We start from the raw sequence: 17,758 nt of genomic DNA on the forward strand, positions 1-17,758 counted from the left end.
ATCAGCCAAAACCACCCTTTAATCACGACGCTCCCTAACTTAATTCCCTCCCACCCTCACAGTATGGAGCAGGCAAAAAAACTGCCCGCAAACCAGGGTGGGCAGGATAAAAATTCCTACTTGGCCCCAAAGCGACCTAGATTACACCATAAAAGAGGGACGGCGGGGTGGGCATTGCACGCCAAGAGGAGGAATAGAAGGGGTGGCGTGGGCTTAAATAAGCATAATTCTACACCAGCTTTAAAAAAAGAATAATGGTGACTAATTGCTACTGATGGTAGTTAAAATAAGATATACAAATATGAAACAGCTTTATACACTTGTACAAAATAAAATGCAAGTTTTTGGACTGCCTTGAAATTGATTCCAACTTATGGCGACCCTATGAATAGGGTTTTCATTGTAAGTGGTATTCAGAGGTGGTTTACAATTGCCATCCTCTGAGACTGAGAGGCAGTGACTGGCCCAAGGTCACCCAGTGCTTCATGGCTATGTGGGGATTCGAACCCTGGTCTCCCAGGTCCAACATTCTAACCACTACGCCACACTGGCTCTCCTGCAAGTTTTTAAATGAATACTATTCATTGTTGTTGTTTTGCCTTTCCTTCATGCTGTTTTAAGTGACTAACAGCAAGCCAAAGTTCATCAAGCTGAGAAGTCACATAGCACAATCCTAACCATGTCTACTCAGAAATAAATTGTACTGAATTCATTGTGCCGAAATCCTAGGTAAATGCGGTTAGGATTGCAGATATTTTTTGCTTTAGATACTGAAATGTATATGATGACGAGACAGAGATACAGTATTTAATCAGTATCTTGAATATTTATTCTAACTGCTTTGTCAAATCAGGTAGTGATGTCTTGTTAGCCAAACTCAGATGGAGCATGAGAACAAAATAAAAAAATAAATAGGCCTAAAGCAGCCTAAAGGAAAGTCAGCAAGCTGACAATTTCAATAATTTGGAATAACACTAAAGCAGCCCTAGGCTTTCTTCAGAATAGAAACATGTCACCATTACTGCAACATTTCCACAAATCAGAATGCAGAAGAAATGAATACTTATGTAATCACATCAGCTGAACAGCACTTTACTCAGCATTTAAGTGGAAAATAGTTATGAAGAAATTCCATTTTTGTGAATGACTTCAGATGTATGTAAGGAAATAATAGTTTCCTTAAAAGTTCTTTTTGGAATTAATGCAAAAGCATATTACAGGGTTTTCTTTTAAACTATTATGAAAATGCCTCTGAAATGGTAAGTTACATAAAAGAAAAACATGTGATGTGGCAAAAGATGTGTTAATTCAAGATACACTAAATACAAACACTTCCTTGTCAGAAAGTTTCATTAAGATAAACAGCATGTCATATTATTCAACTGAAAAATTAAAAATATTTCAAATATTTAAGGAACTTACCTAATCAGTACATTTTTAGTATGTGTCTAGTCATGTAGCCATCTTTTACCCAGTCATCAGAAAATCAAAGGCAAATTGGCATGACTGAACCCAAACTTTAATACCGCATGATTGTGTCATGTAAGCTTGTTTTGTGTGATGGCTGCTGTGGTTTTAGCAGAGAGATTAACGACCGGACCTAAGCTGGCCTCCAAACCTTGCCCCGCGATGCCTCAAGCCCTTTGAAGTCTGACCATCATACCTGGCAAAACAACAGTGGGAACTAGGCTGGTGTCAGATCTAATCAAGTTGCCTGCCTCAGTATAGCTAACTATGGGGTACACTAATTGGCCCAATTGCGGATTATACCTTTTGCTACAGATTCAAGACAATAATTTAGTCAAATGATGGTTTTTATCTCCTTCTAATTAAGATTCCAAAGTAGGAAGAAATAGGATTAGACAAGCTAACTTCAAAATTGTGAGTCTTTTTAAAAAGAGGTATGCACTAATATTTTAAAATACGTACAATGCAATGAAATATCAAGTGAACTTTTTAGAATGTACAGCTATTATCTAATTTCCACCAAGTGTCTGAGTAACAAAAAATACACATAAGCATACTTTAAATCCCAAACTATACTCATTGCCAAAAATACATACATTACATACCACTACTAAAGGCCACTAACTTTTCCAGTTATATTTTCAGTATTAACATGTACTCAAGTATTAAAATAATAGGTTGCTTGGTATGATCTTTTTATAAATAGCCAATGCTAACAATGATATGACATTTAAGCTGCTTGTTAATAAGCACAATGTAAAGAGCCCTATAAGACAAGAGTGGGTAACTGTAATAACATAGTAAGGAATTTAAGGAAACTCATCCAGTGGACACAGGTTGTTACTTGACAAGCAATAGCACAGTGATGAAAACATAACTGAAGCAGTTTTGTTTCAAGTCACTTGTGAATTCCTGCATCAAGACTTATAATCCATTTTTCAGAGATAGTCAGTAAGCTTTCAACACAATGATGATATAAATGTATTGTACACTGTTAACTTGTCTATAACCTTCAACCTCTGCATTTAGTGCACTCAGTAGAAGAGTGTTTTATTCCCACACCTCCATTTTAAAATAACATTTGCTATGGGTTATAATCCATGCTGCTTGCTATTTATTATTTTTATTTCTAATCTAGACATACAAAGTATTTTTATTTTTTTCACTCTGAATTATAAATTTAGTATCTTGGCCAACTACCTCCATGATACAGTTGCACAAGCTAGGCAGCCCATGCTTTATACTACCTTACTTATACCACAATTCTGTAGTTTGAAAATATGGGTAGAAGATTAGCAGTGTAGGGCAATGCTATAAAACAATACAGGTGTATTAGGATGCAGTATGTTTCTCTCCAGCAAGTATGGAAACCATGTGTAAGGGGCACAGTACTGAACAATGAGGGATTAAATTATTCAAGTAGGTAATCTATGCATCCCTACAGTTTATTATCCAAAGGCTCCTTAACATTGCTAAATCAAATGTCTTTACCCGTAGGCTCCAGGAATTCTACATAGTTGGCCAGTGGGTTTGAAATTTAGAGCAACAGAAAATAGTAACCAGACTCTGACAGAGGAAACCTCTTCTAATCTAAGCTTCCTTGTGGAAAAAAAATCAAAATACTTCAATTCAAAGGTGTAGTAAATGGAATTTTAATACAGTAGCAAAATAGCCTGTTTGTCTGTGTCAGAAAACAATTACAGTTTCTGCATTTTAAACTCTAGCATGAATATTAAAGTCCCTTATTGTAGTAGTGATTCAGAAGATGAATAGCCTTTTGATAAAGTGAAATTATGTTAAAATGGACTACTACAGTACAGTGTTTAGTTCCCGTAAATGTATTCTTTTCTGAGATCTGAAAAACCCACAGAGGAATCATCTCTTAAAAGGAAAAAAATGACACAACAATCTTCATCATGCATTTGGTTTTAAGTGATTTTTGAAGGGAGCATCTCTAGTTGAGAAACTTCAAGTACTCATTCAGAGATGACCTGCCTGAAAAACTAGCTTCTTGATTAACTATTAACTACTTTCAATAGGACTAGATAATTAAGGACATTGATGACCATTATTAGGAGGGCACTTTAATTTGTCACTTGATAGGCTCCTTTCAACAATTTATAGGTTAACGCAACTTGCAATTGTGGAGAGACAGTGAGAGAGATGGAGATAGAGAGAGACAGAGAACCCTTGTTACCTTATCAAGTGGCCAGCTAAAGAGGGCAGAGGGTCAAATAAGGGCCAAAGTGGTCACTTAGGGGTGAAATCCCAAACACCAAAGCATTGCCAAGCCACATTGACCATCATTTAGTGATGAAGTTAAAAATATGCTAATATATTGGTGGCAATTCTTCTTTTTATGGTTGCAAGCAGTTAAGACAAGTCGCCTGCTTAACAGCTTTTCATCTGAAAAAAGATTAAACTAAATGATTTGTCAGGGCTGCTTGGCTGCTTTATGTCTTGGTTTAAAAGCTGCAGAGGCTGCACTGATGAGTATCCCATCACTCCCAAAGCCATATCTTTTTTCACTCAGCATTTACTTGGTTAATAAATATATCAGCACTAATTGCTTAACAGCTCTATGTCCATTTGCTCTTTATCAAGATAGCCCCCTAAAACAATCTTTTGTAATATTGCCTTCTATGTGGATTGTCTGCATAAAAGGTCAGGCGGAAAAAGTTTACATTTGGCAGAAAATTTCCTTAAGGACATTATAACGTAAATGATACTGTGTTTAAAATGACACAGAAGAGTTAAAGGTGATTCTAGTAATGTAAAGGGAATAGTTTCTGAATACTGATAAGGACATTTATATTTCATGGCATGCTCAGTTTTAGGCAGCATTACACATTAAAAATCTTCAGCTGGGGTAATAACATGTAGACACTGTCCCATTCACTAAGAGAAGAGCAAGTCACTAACAATCTCCTGACATCTTTAGGAATATGTATGTCATGCTTTGTTATTGAAGGTTGTGGCCTACTTTCAATATGTTTATTTGAAAAAAATGGTTTCTGGATACTTTAATTTTTGTAATGCAGAAATTGACTTCTTGTTAATAATAAAACAATAATTTCTAAGACATTTCCAACCATGAAAACCTGCTTGGCAAACAGATGATGCAAATTAAATATGATTAAACATTTAAGATAAGATTTCATTTTCATACAGAATTATATATATATACAAAAATCTTACCTCAATAACGAATAGCTTCCTTTTCAATCTAAAAGCAAGGTCCTTCGTGTCTGACACATCACAGCTCAAGCTATTAAGTCGAGGAATCTGGTGTATGTGAATCAAACCTTGTGAAAAGAAAAAAGTAATGGAGGAAAAGCATTAAGAAAATGCTGATATCCAGATGCGTAAATTAATGTCTTAGAGCAGAATTCGGTATATTTACAGACACTCATCCTCCCCTTTTAAAACTGGAGCCTGCGACCAGAAGCAATGAAGCAAATGGTGTGATTATACTCAAGTAATCAAGCAGAATAAGATAAACAGAAATCCTTGTGCGAGGAAAACTAATTGCACTTTGGTATAGAGGTACAGATGTAAAGAGGGATTTTAATACTTGTCAAAACTGCAGCCGGTTTGTGTGTGATTTTCCAATGTATTTACAGTAAGCAAATATGGCTATCACCTTGCATGCTGCCCACGGCACCACTGAGTGATCTTTATTTTATTAAATGCACCAGTAAGCAGCCAGCAAAGCAAGGCTCATGGGTTACTGATAACCAGTGAAGCTCTAATGAAAAGTATTTTGCTTTACACCTTGAAAATGACTTTTTAAAAACTCTTGTGGGAACCAGAACTGTAGAATATGCTGTTGGATAAATTTTAATCATTACACAAACCCAACACAAATTATTTTCTGCATGCAAGACATTCACTGAGCTTGCTGGAATTTTACAACAATACTAGGCACACTGCAAGCTCTGTATTCTGTCAGATGAGTCTCAGGCTGATTTCTTTTGACAAGGATGCTGGATGGTTCCTGTGCAGCTTAATATAGTTTATAAACAACCACAGGGTCACTTTCTACAACAGAAAATGAGAAATGTTTTACAAGGTATTACAATTAAAGGTTACACTACTTTAATTTCAAATTTAATGAATAAAGGTGAAAATACTGGGCAATTCAAATGGCATTTTTATCAAGCAGTCCTAGTTTTAAAAAATGAACACTCTTTTCAAATATGAAGTAGCAATTGCCATTTTTAAGGGAAATTAGGAAATAGTACATGTTGTTGAATGCACTGTTGTACAAAACCAAACCTTAAAAAGAATTAAACATCTTCTAAATCACCTGAACAAATGTTACAATTTGTATTTTCCTTAAATTACTGAATGTAAGAATTATATTTTTGTAGAACTTAATGCAAATAGGTTATACTTAGGTTATGTACCATTTCATTCACACTATCTTAAGTACATTGGGTCTGATCTAACTTAGGTTAGTGACAAATTCCCAACGAAACCAAGGGAAGAACTTAAGTTAGTTGTGACAAAGTCCTATTGCTTTCAACGAAACTCAGTGATAATTACCTTTAACTGGAATGGTGCCAATACTTAGAAATAGGCTATAATTATTCCAGTGAAACTTGGTTCCATCTACAATTCAAAAGTAGCAATTTGTGTGAAAATAAAATCACTGCACATGTAGATAGACCTTCTGCTTGTGGAGAAGCAAGCTACTATTCAGTTTTTAAAAAAACAGTTATCTTCAGACTAGGAGCTACCGGAGAGAAAACTTGGAAAGGAAGTGCTGGCAGAACACACAGTAGTGTATTCTTCATTTATTTGGCTCACCACCAGTATATTTAGAATTGGGGTGTGAGAACAACACAAATATGATAAACTAAATCATATAAACACATTTCTTGGCTAATGTTTCTATATGGTTCAGATGCCCCTATTTACTGGAGGCAAACTGTGTTTTCTGATGGTGGTAAATCACTGTCCCCATTTTGAGAATTCTGGGGATGCCTTTTAAGAATGTTGTTGGTGTGCTTAATCAGATATCCATCTAGTAAATGTTGATGAATGCAATTGAATTGAAGCTAATAAGCACAAATCAACCCAGACCCACTGGAGATTTAACATTCTATTAAGTATGCTTAAGTTTTAAAACAAAGAAACTGTTAAACTCAGTTTATAACACACAGTGCTTCAGAAACCAGTGCAACAGTAAAGTACAAATGAATGGAGCAGATTGAGAAGGGCCTTCAGAAAGTGTGTGGGAGATACGTGTGTGCATGCTAAAAGCAGTGAACTTTGATGCAAGTCTACATATGACATTGTCTTCAGTGAAATACTGGAGGGCATATACATGCTATCAATGTTTCAAAATTGTAAAAACAAAAAAAGTATTAAATTTTAAAGCTAATACAAAAGTAATAATTTTCAATGCACAAACCCTTCCACTTTTGAGCAATATACCTCCTGTCAAAGCATTTTTAGAAAGACAAAAATGCTTTCCTGCATTTTTGTAGAAGTCTCCAAAAGTTTAAAAACCAACTATTAAACAGTGAAATATTAAATTTCTAGTACCACATTTGATTGAACCAATGCCACATGGCCTTTACAAGCAAAAAAACAGGCTAATGTTTTTCAACAGCTTGTTCATTTCTGTTACTTTGTTACTTAAATAGATTATTTCAAAAGATTACCTTCTTACATAAAAACGACAGCATTAACGATGCTGAAGATTCCACTATTACACCCGAGTGTATTTTCTCATGCTGAACAGCATTGCCACATTCTTACAACATGTACAGGAGGATTCAAGTAAGCAGCTCAGTCTTTGGACTGGAGGTTTCCACAGAACTACAGTAGTATACAATAGTAACAGTGGTAATTAGCGTTACCAGGTCTCCGGTTTTCAGCCGGAGTCTCTGGTTTTTGGGGGTCCCCTCTTGTTCTCCAGCTAGCACCCCTTAATCTCCAGACTCTCAGCTTCAATTAAAAAAAAAAGTTTCTAGGTGGTCTGGTTCCTGAGATATACACCAAAACGTCAACCGCCCCCCCTGCACAACTGTTAAATCTGTTTTACAGATCTTTATAACAGCTCCTAGCTCTAACTACAACTCCCATCAGCCCAATCCAGTGGCCATGCTGGCTGGGGGTGATGGGAGTTGTAGTTTTAAAAAAGTAACTTTTCCAAGCTCTGGCTCTAACCCCGCCCTTTCAGGATTGTAGCCAATAAATGAAGCCAGGGTTGTGACTTGTTGATCCAGGCATGCCTAGGCTTAATTTCAACATCAGAAAATGGTGGCTTTGAGATTTTGCAGTTTGCGTAAGTAATATGGCTTAAAGTTTTTTTCCCCTTGTGTGCAAGAGTCAGACCCTGGGCTATGAAATAGGAAAGTATTTAATCCAATACTTGCTTTTCTGGCAGTGAAGCAATGTTAAACCCATGTACCTGGAGTAAACCCCACTGAACTCCATTAGGACTTACTTTTGAGTAGACATGGTTAGGATTGTGCTGTAAATTAATGGGACTTTAGAGTAAACATAGCACAGACTTTGTGTTGTAAATCTTTCTCTCCCCCTCCAATCCTATTTTTAAAGCAATTAGGCAGGGTTTACCTAGGTATCACAGTTTTTATTATGTAGGAAACTAATACTGATTTTTTTTAAAAATGTTCCTCAATGACAAACTGGTTTGACAACAAACTATTATATGGGGTTTATTTTTACACCTGCAAGTGTGTGTGAGTGTGTGTGTGTAGCCTTTCCAACAACCCTGTGAGGTAGGTTGGTGACTGGAAACCAAGGCAGCTCAGAATAAGAAATTAATCCCTTTAAATACCAATAACCATAAAACAAGTATAAAGAGTCGCAAAACAGCTTAAAGTGGCATGATTCCATATTTTGGGTTGGGTGGATGAAGTTTATTTATTTATTTTTATTTATTTATTATTTGATTTATATCCCGCCTGTCCTCCTAGTAGGAGCCCAGGGCAGCAAACGAAAGCACTAAAAACACTTTAAAAATCATAAAAACAGACTTTAAAATATATTGAAACAAAACATCTTAAAAAACATTTTTAAAAGCTTTAAAAACATTTTTTTAAAAAGAAAAGGTTTAAAAACATATTAAAAAGCAATTCCAACGACTTCCGGGAAGGGTGACTTCGCTTGTGCCTGCTTTTGGGACGGGCTCCCGCCTCAAAAGAAGCTTATTCAGATATAAATCAGTCAGAACATTTTTTTTTGACTGATGAAATTTCTCCCGGGCAGGGAGAAACGTAGAGATCAACCTCAAAAGCCTGTTTTTGTTGGGAGGACTGGATTTCATTAATTTATGAGATAAGGTCCAGCCAACAATGCCGGACGGACTTCCGAACAAGCTCTATTTGTTTAAGCGATACGTTTATCTTTTCTTTAAAGAGAGAACGGTCTAACAGGCAAGCACCCTTCTTTCTATTATTTTTTTTACTTGGTTTAAATTGTTGCAGCAAAAGGAGATTTGTCAGATTGATCGGCTTTGGACAACTTCTGGGTGAGCTATAACTCTTCTCTGTTATTCACGAAATTAACAGCTTATCTCTGTTTCTGTCGCAAAAAGCTGTCCTGGAAGTGCATTCTAAAGATATAAACAGAAGAGGGATTTCTATTCCTGATTTCTATTCCGAAGAATATTATATTGTCTGGGACTATTCTCTTTTTGGTCTATTTTATTTTGACGAATCTGCTTCTTCACGACGCCACTAACTGTTTTGATGCTGGGAACTAAATTTGTTTTGCATTCTTGAACATAGAGAGATAAGGCAGGCTGCTTTGTTTATACTGTGATGTCATCAAGCCTGGAATATTAACCCAATTGTTGCTGAAATAAGAAGTGGTTCTTCTTTATTTTTGTTTTGCTTTGTTTTCGTGGTTTTAAAAATGGCAATCAAGAAAGTGGCTGAGAATCTGGAAGTAACTATGTTTCAGAAAATAATGGATGAGATTGAGATAACGAAACAAACCCTGCGGCAGGGTAGTAAGGAGCTGAAAATTGAACTGAGCAAAATGACGCAGGAGCTTAAAGAAATAGGGGATCCTGTGAGAGAGGAGAATGAGATCAGAGATGAGAAAAGAAAAAATAAAGGGAAGATACAAGCCCTGGAGATTGGAACAAATGTGGAATTGGAAAAAGATCTGGAGTTTATGGATTTTAGAAATAAAATCTACTGTTTGGAATTTAACGTTATCTCTGAAGAAATTAATGAAGATATTAGAGATAAAGTTATCAATGGCTTGGATAATCTTTTGGACTGGAATGACGTGATGGAGTTTGATATAGAGAAAATCTATGGAATTAACTGCAGCCATGTGACAATGGAAAAACTCTCAAGAGATGAGCCAGTGCATTTTGTAAAAAAGAAGAACACAGATATGACTTTACAACAGTATTTCAGCAACTTATTCAGAATGGATGGCAAGAAAATATTTGGGATAGAGGAAATTCCCATCAGACTCTTATTATATGACTATGGCTATGACAGCAAGATTATTATGGAATACTGATAATGGAAGATTGGACACTGAAATTACTGGATTTAACAGGACTATTGGAGATGGAAGATGGAACTAATAGGGATAATGGAATAATGGCTATTGAAATTATTGAACCTAACAGATTTTGATGAGATGGATTAATCGAAATGTTTATTTGGACTATGGTTATGACTCATCACACTATGTGACGTCATGATGGTTATGACAATAAGATTATTATAATTATTAACGAGATGGATTAATCGACATGTTTATTTGGAGAAAAATTGATAGATATATTTCTTAAAGAATTGAAACCTCTCTTTGACTTTTTGTGGAAAGAATAAAGTAATGTTTATGAGATTTGATGATTAATTAAGATAACTACTGGAGGAAAGTGATTTTATAATATGATTTAAGAAACAGGATTGTTATATATTGTAGACCCATAACTGATTTGATCTGTGACAAATGGGAAGTCAATATTTTATTTTTTTGTCTAATTATTTTTGTTTTGTTTTGTTTTTTGTCTTTGAATGTTTTATGATTTTGTTTTGTATGTTTTATGAAAATTTGAATAAAAATTATTGTAAAAAAATAAATAAAAAGCAATTCCAACACAGACACAGACTGGGATAAGGTCTTAACTTAAAAGGCTTGTTAAAAGAACAAGTTCCTTATCACTTGAGGGTATAGTTTTCGCTGTTGAGTAAGCCCCACTGAATACATTGGGACTAGCTTCTGAGTAAACAAACATAGCACTATAAATATCTTTACAGGTTATGTAAATAATGAACATATTTGATAGTCATGCTTATATAAACATTTTGTCATACTGTGTCCCTGACACAAACTCAGGAGGGAGGGCTTCAGCCACCTTTCTTCAGGGTTGTCAAGAGTATGCAGCCACACACGTACATCCAGGTATTGCCTGCATGATGTGCACCCATAGCCATCACATAGCCATGTTTTTAAATTGTTTTTTTTAAGTGTTTTAAATTTGTATATTTGTTTTTAATGTTTTTAATTGTTGTAAACCGCCCAGAGAGCTTCGTCTATGGGGCAGTATACAAATGTAATTAATAATAATAATAATAATAATAATAAATATCCGATTTCACACTATGGTTGTATAATACTTCCTCTACATTTTAAGTATGCCTTGGGGTGGTCATGGTTCTCCATTGTTTTCATCCTGAGGGGCAGACAGGCTGAGAGATGGTGAGTAGCCCATGGTCGCCCACTACAGTTTATAGCTTATTTTCATTTTGAAAAATTAATTAAAACAATTTACATGCAGGCAAAATTTATTAAGTGGATTCACACAATACATTTAAAGCACATTCAACTAGCATTTAAAGCGCACGACTTCCCCTAAAGAATCCTGGGAAGTGTCATTTCCCCCTCACAGTTATAGTTCTCACCACTCTTAACAAACTGCAGTTCCCATGATTCTGTGGTGGGATTCATGTGCTTCAAATGGGTGTTGAATGTGCTTTAAAGGAATGGTGTGGATCTGCCCTAGGTATGATGTGCATTCAAGAGTGAATTGAAAAGAACAGTTTTAAAAGATACTTCTTACTCTTACTCATTTCTCAGACCTCTTTCTGAAGTGAAGGGTCAAATCTGTAAAGACGTTTGGAGCAGCCACGTTAAAAGATAAGGGCAGGGCATTCCAGAGAGGGGGTTGCCAACCCTGCTTGGATATGGATGTCTTTGCAGAGGATCCCTAGTTAAGGTTTACCAACAGCACAATCCAAACTATATCTACTCAGAAGTCAGTCCTGTTGAGTTCTATGGGGCTTAATCCCTTAGTAAGTGTGTTTAGAATTCTAGCCTTCAAGAGCTTCCATCTTTACTCCCCAATGCTCCCATCTAACATCTCCACAACACTAGGCTCCTTTGTCCCTACAGTGGCCTTCTGGTTACTGGCCTGGCCTGAAGGCACTTAAACCCTTCTTGCTGAAAGCAAGTAGGCTAGATTAAATGTTCCCTATCCAGGCTCCATTTTTTAGCCAAGATTTCTATTTTAATTTCCAATCAGATTTTTTTTTAATTGTATGCTCCAAGCAACTATTATTGATGCTTAATGTATCATGCTTAATGACATCACCCAGGCTTGCCCCGTGACATCACCCGGGCCCGCCCCATGACATCACTCGGGCCCGCCTCCATGACATCACTAGGGCCTGCCCCTCAAATCTCAGGTTTTGGGATGCTTCTGACCTGGCAACCCTAGTGGTAATTTATGCACACTCAAACTTTTATTCTGGATTAGCTACAAGTGTTTGTCATTGTTCAGTCTTGCAATAACTTTTAAATTCTCTGAAAGTGTATTCCAGCAACTTTCACAAAATCTGTGCAAAAGTATCTAGATAAATATGTTAAGAATTCTTGAAAACACATTAAAACAGTTAAATGCAGGCACTTTCTGTAGAAAAACTACTTTGATATATAATTTAAACTCTACTGTACACTACTAACCTTATGATTTTTAAAAACTTGTTTTAATTAAACTCAAGAAAATCAATTAGTAACCAGGGCTGTGGAGTCGGTACGCCAGACCTTCGACTCCGACTCCTCTATTTTTCTACTGTCTGACTCCGACTCCTTCACAAATGGCAAATGTATATTAACTAGTAATAACAAATTTACTGTAGTAAAATGGTAGCACAAGGCATTTCATCACCACCACGTGAATACAGAGCTTGGAAAAGTTACTTTTTTAAACTACAACTCCCATCAGCCCCAGGGATTGGGCTCGTGGGAGTTGTAGTTTAAAAAAGTAACTTTTCTAAGCTCTGGATTCACATGGTGGTGGTGAAATGCCTTGTGCTACCATTTTACCAGAGCTTGGAAGATTACTTTTAAAAAGTAATAAATTACAGTTACATGGCCCCAAAAAGTAGTAATTACCGTTACAATTACATTTGCTCTGAAAGTAACTGATTACTTTACTTTTCCTCCAAAGTAATCACTACAATTACATTTCAGTTACTTTTTAAAAAAAACACCTACAAGGTGCTGGCCTTGGCTGCTACACATCTAAGTAGCCTAAAAGAACATTAAAAATAAACAAACACATACAGAGGTAGTAGTAGAATTATTTTTATTCATAAGATAGCAGCGGTGGTCTCTCTGCTGGTAAGGGTGGTGGAGAGGGAGGCAGAGGCCACTACTCAGATCGTTGCACATCAAACCAAGTGCAACCCTCCCACACTCAGCCAGCAAGCATAATCTCTCTCACTTAACCACCTCCCAGACCCTGCCCTGCCACCAACTAAGGGACACTCACCCAAGCAAACATTTTCCCCTGAGATGCAAAAAAGTTAAAATACTGCAAATGCAGCACAGTAGCCGGAGAGGGTGGTGGAGGCCACTTTGTGTGCCAAGTGCAGACACAGTATTCACACACACACACACACACACACACACACACACACACACACACACACACACACACACACAGAGTCGTCATCTTTCACCTCCACAGTTCTTTATCTCCACTCTGCTGCTGCCTCCTTCTCCTCCTTTATCCATGTTCTTGCCCTCCAGATCCTTTTTCCACTCCATTCTTCACCACCACCATCCATTTTTAAAAATAATTGTTTTCTCCACTCCACCCCGTCTCACTCTCTGCCTCCTCCCTCGTCGCCTCCTACCCATCCACAGAGCATGAGGAAAGAGCAACGCTGCACAGAAGCCCAGTTTGAGGCACATGATTTTCATCCACAAATCAGAGGAGCAGAAGACTTTCCCTGCTCCCCCCCAAGTAATGCCCAAAAGTAATTCTGGAAACGTTATAATTACTCCACAAAAGTAGTAAAATTACTCCTAGTTCTATTACAATCAAAATGTAAAGGAATTACCTACTCGTTACTCAAAAAAGTAATGAATTACAAGTAATTTGTTACTTGTAACTAGTTACTTCCAAGCTCTGCATTTTACTACAGTAAATTTGTTATTACTAGTTAATATACATTTGCCATTTATGAAGGAGTCAGAGTCGGTACATTTCTACCGACTCCGACTCCACCCAAAATTGCTCCCGACTCCACGACTCCGACTCCAAAGCCCTGTTAGTAACTGTTAAAAATAAAGTTTTCCCTTTGTATCATTTATCTGTCTGTTCACTGAAATATATAACTGTTCTTCATGTTCTCTATTTAGAACTTAGCAGATCAAAACTATTGGTTTCATGACAATTTCAGCTCACTGGCCCAACAATTGCAAAGCCTCCTCTGTATGTCAATTCCCCAAAGCCTGCCTATTGAGATGTACATCTGACTGAGCCATGCCTTGGTAATACAGCTTGACAACATGAAAGTCAAAATCTAGATTGGTTAGCAAGGTGAACCGTTTAAGATGCGTATTCAAAAATTAAACCAAATGCTACTTTATGGCAGATATTCCAATTGGAGGATAAACTGCTAAGTGCCCTAGAAGCACTTAGAGCACACTTTTTGCATTGCTAAGGATAGGACAGAACTTACCAAGGTAATCCTTGTATAATGGATTGGTTTCTCTCTCAGAACCGATAAATGATTCAAGACCAACTACCGTATCTGACACATTTGTAACACGTTCTGTAATTCCTTTGTTCTGTAAAACATGAGAACAAAATGCACAATATATTTGATGAAAAAGATAATTAAGGTTCAAAGAGCAGGCCTTTATCTTCTCAATGACAAATTGAAGGAAAAATAGGTCATCAATACCTAGAAATTATTGAAAATGTGTCTGGTAATCTATATATATGGAAAAGCATTACCTCTCCTCTACCAAAGAATGCACTGTAACATTTTTCTGATATAATTTGTATTATTAAAATTATAACACAGGTTGAATATAGATTATGAAATATACCTACAAAAAACACCATCCAGTCTAAGGCCTGGTTTGCACAACACGCTAAGCCAAACCTTGGCTTGGTGAGATTGCATAAATGTGAGGGGTTCCAAGACAGGAGCTCATAGCTATTTGCTTCTCCTTGGTCCTTTTTGCTGCCACACCATGCTGAGCTAATTTAACGAACCAGGTAAACACTTCCAAGTACCATTCATTTCAGTGGGAGACTTGAACATGAGCATATATAATACAGAAAACAATATATTTAGTCAAAGTATCTTGAATACACATAAGCTTAATGAATTTTAATTTCCTATTTTGTAATAACTTACACACACACACACACACACACACACACACACACACCCTCCCGATAGAGCAAGGGTGGTATGTGAACAGAAACAGGTTTCAGTTCCTTCAGATTCATCCATACAAAAGGATACTGCTTGAGTGGGGTACTTCTTTTCTGATCTTAACATGTAGACATTTGCTCTTGTAAGACCTACAGGCAAAACCTATTGCAACCTCATTCTAAGGTATTTACAAACACCATTGATAACTATAGGGCTCCAAAGCAGTACATTAAAAAAAATCCTCTTCTGTTCATAAGATAACTTCTCCATTACATCTTCTTGAATAAGGCTTATGTAGCCCAGTAAGAAATACATCAAAATCTGCATATGTTTTCCTGGTTTGTTAACCAATATTAAGCCAGTGTACCCTAGTTTGGATTTATTGGGGAACTCTGGCTTAATGCAAAGTAGGAACTCTGCGCTGAAGCTGGCATACAAGGGGAAGAGGCACAAGAGAGGAGTGTGTGGCTGTGAGGTTTAGCCGTGCTTCATTGTATATGAAGCTGTGACCAACTGTCAAAACATGGCTAATATTGGTTAAATGTGCCTACTCCCTCATATACCGGCATTTTAGCATGCGTTTTAAATTGTTTTTAAAAGATGTGTTTTTAAATTTGTATATTTGTTTTAATGTTTTTAGGTACTGTAAACTGCCCAGAGAGCTTCGGCTATGGGGCGGTATATAAGTACAATCAATCAATCAATCAATCAATCAATAATTATGCTGTGATCAAACAATCACAAGAAAATGTGAACTTCTCTCATTTCCAGTGAGTGAGACCCAGACAGTAATACAGGAAACAGCCTCAAATACAGCACCAAATATTTTTCAACTTCTGGTTTCATATTCTGGTTAGGAAGCTGAAACAATAGTTTCTTGGTTCAGATGCAACGAGAAACTTGTTTAAACTAGCCAAGATAGGTGCAGTGAAACCAGCATGCAAAGAGAAGGAACAACAATTGTTTGCAGCTTAATAAACTATGGATCATTAATGGAAGCCAGTATTATGTCTGAACTAGCCCTACATGTAATAATACTAAATTCTGATACCCCCAAAATAACAAATATGCTTTAATGCAATTAGGATTCATCATAACCCAATATAAGTGCATCATGTCAAACGAATTTGATAACCTATTTGCATCTAGTTTATTTGGATTTTAATGGGTGTATTTCATTATTTTTTACTGCTCAAGAATATCCTGCCATTTCAGACACTTGTTCCCTTTCTTGATGGCCAAAAGGTAAAACATTAGCTATTTTCCATTTATCAGATAATTCCTACCTGGGTTTATTTATTAAAAATCTTTGCTAGATTAGTTCAGTACACATAGTTCATGGAATATTCTAGAATGGAGATCATTCTGCTCCACATGCAAATACATCAAGAGGTTTAATCTTCTTGACCTCAGATGCACCAACTTCCACTTGCTTGTTCTTCAGAATGATTCTGATCTATATTATCTTTTTTATTGAAACATAAGACAATGTTAAGTATTTATATTACACTCAAATGCCCTTAGTTAAGCTAGGTTTCCTCTTGTGTATGTATTTCTAGCTCAGTGAGGAATCATGCATGTAAGTAGTTGCTGTGTACACAGTTCCTCTGCCTGATCCAGCAGTTGGTATGTAGGCCCTTTCAGATATTATAGAACTCAATATTGCAATATGGAGAGCAGGAAACTGCATTTAGTTCCCATTCTTCTTTCCCTGGACTTCTGAGCACAGTCTTGGCTATTGCATTTAGAGTAACATAAAATCATAAGAAGAACACTGCTGGATTAAGATCAAAGGCCAGGCCAGTCCAGCATCCTGTTCTCACAGTGGCTAGCCAGATGCCTATGGGAAACCTGCAAGCAGGACCTGAGTGCAACAGCACTCTCCCCACTGTGATTCCAGCATCTAGTATTCTCAGGCAAAATGCCTCTGACAGTGGAGGTAGAACATAGCTACTGTGGTTAGCATTCTCCATGGATTTGTTTGATCCTCTTTTAAAGCTCCCCAAGTTGATAACCATCACTACATTTTGTATTGGGTGCAATCTTGGTTGTTGCATCCACATAGATTTCAACTGGGTCAAAAAGTTCACAGTCTGTTTCAACATGGAGGAGAAACCAGTCTGGCCACTAAGAAGGGCATAGTTCTCAAGTTAGTCCTTGTGAGGAGGCAATTGCAAGTACTCTTGGATGAAACAGATTATCTTGACCCATCCCAGTCTGGGTTCAGGCCTGGTTATGGGACTGAATCGGCCTTGGTCTTCGTGATGGATGACCTTTATTGGGAGAAGGACAGGGGGAGTGCGACCCTGTTATTCTAACTTGATCTCTCAGCGGCTTTTGATACCATTGACCATGGTATCCTTCTGGACCGACTTGGTGAGATGGGTATTGGAGGAACTGTTTTACAGCTGATAAGACAGCTGCGGCTGTTTCTGGACCGGGGTAGCCTGACCACTGTTGTCCACGCACTGGTAACCTCCAGGCTGGATTACTGTAATGCGCTCTATGTGTGTCAGGATGCAGGATTGGGGCCCTGAAGTTTCAGACGATGAGGAGAGGGAGGGGGTCATTTGGACAGAGTCGTGTGAAGGAGAAGCAGAAGA

At 37.0% G+C, this 17,758-nt stretch overlaps 1 protein-coding gene across 4 annotated transcripts in view; it reads right to left on the minus strand.

Moving 5' to 3' along the window:
* The window catches only part of ELP4 (elongator acetyltransferase complex subunit 4), a 307,806-nt gene that overhangs the window by 135,596 nt on the left and 154,452 nt on the right, over positions 1-17,758 (minus strand). For 3 of the 4 annotated variants that reach the window (XM_061610549.1, XM_061610546.1, XM_061610547.1), the window contains exons 8-9: positions 14,448-14,556; positions 4,666-4,772 (exon numbers count right to left, since the gene is read on the minus strand). In XM_061610549.1, the coding sequence (XP_061466533.1) occupies positions 4,666-4,772; positions 14,448-14,556 (216 nt within the window). Of the gene's footprint in view, positions 1-4,665; positions 4,773-7,154; positions 7,297-14,447; positions 14,557-17,758 lie in introns of those variants that run through there. The other variant, XM_061610548.1, reaches the window with a different exon arrangement.

Source organism: Rhineura floridana, chromosome 2 (genome assembly GCF_030035675.1).
Source record: "Rhineura floridana isolate rRhiFlo1 chromosome 2, rRhiFlo1.hap2, whole genome shotgun sequence".
Lineage (NCBI taxonomy): Eukaryota > Metazoa > Chordata > Lepidosauria > Squamata > Rhineuridae > Rhineura > Rhineura floridana.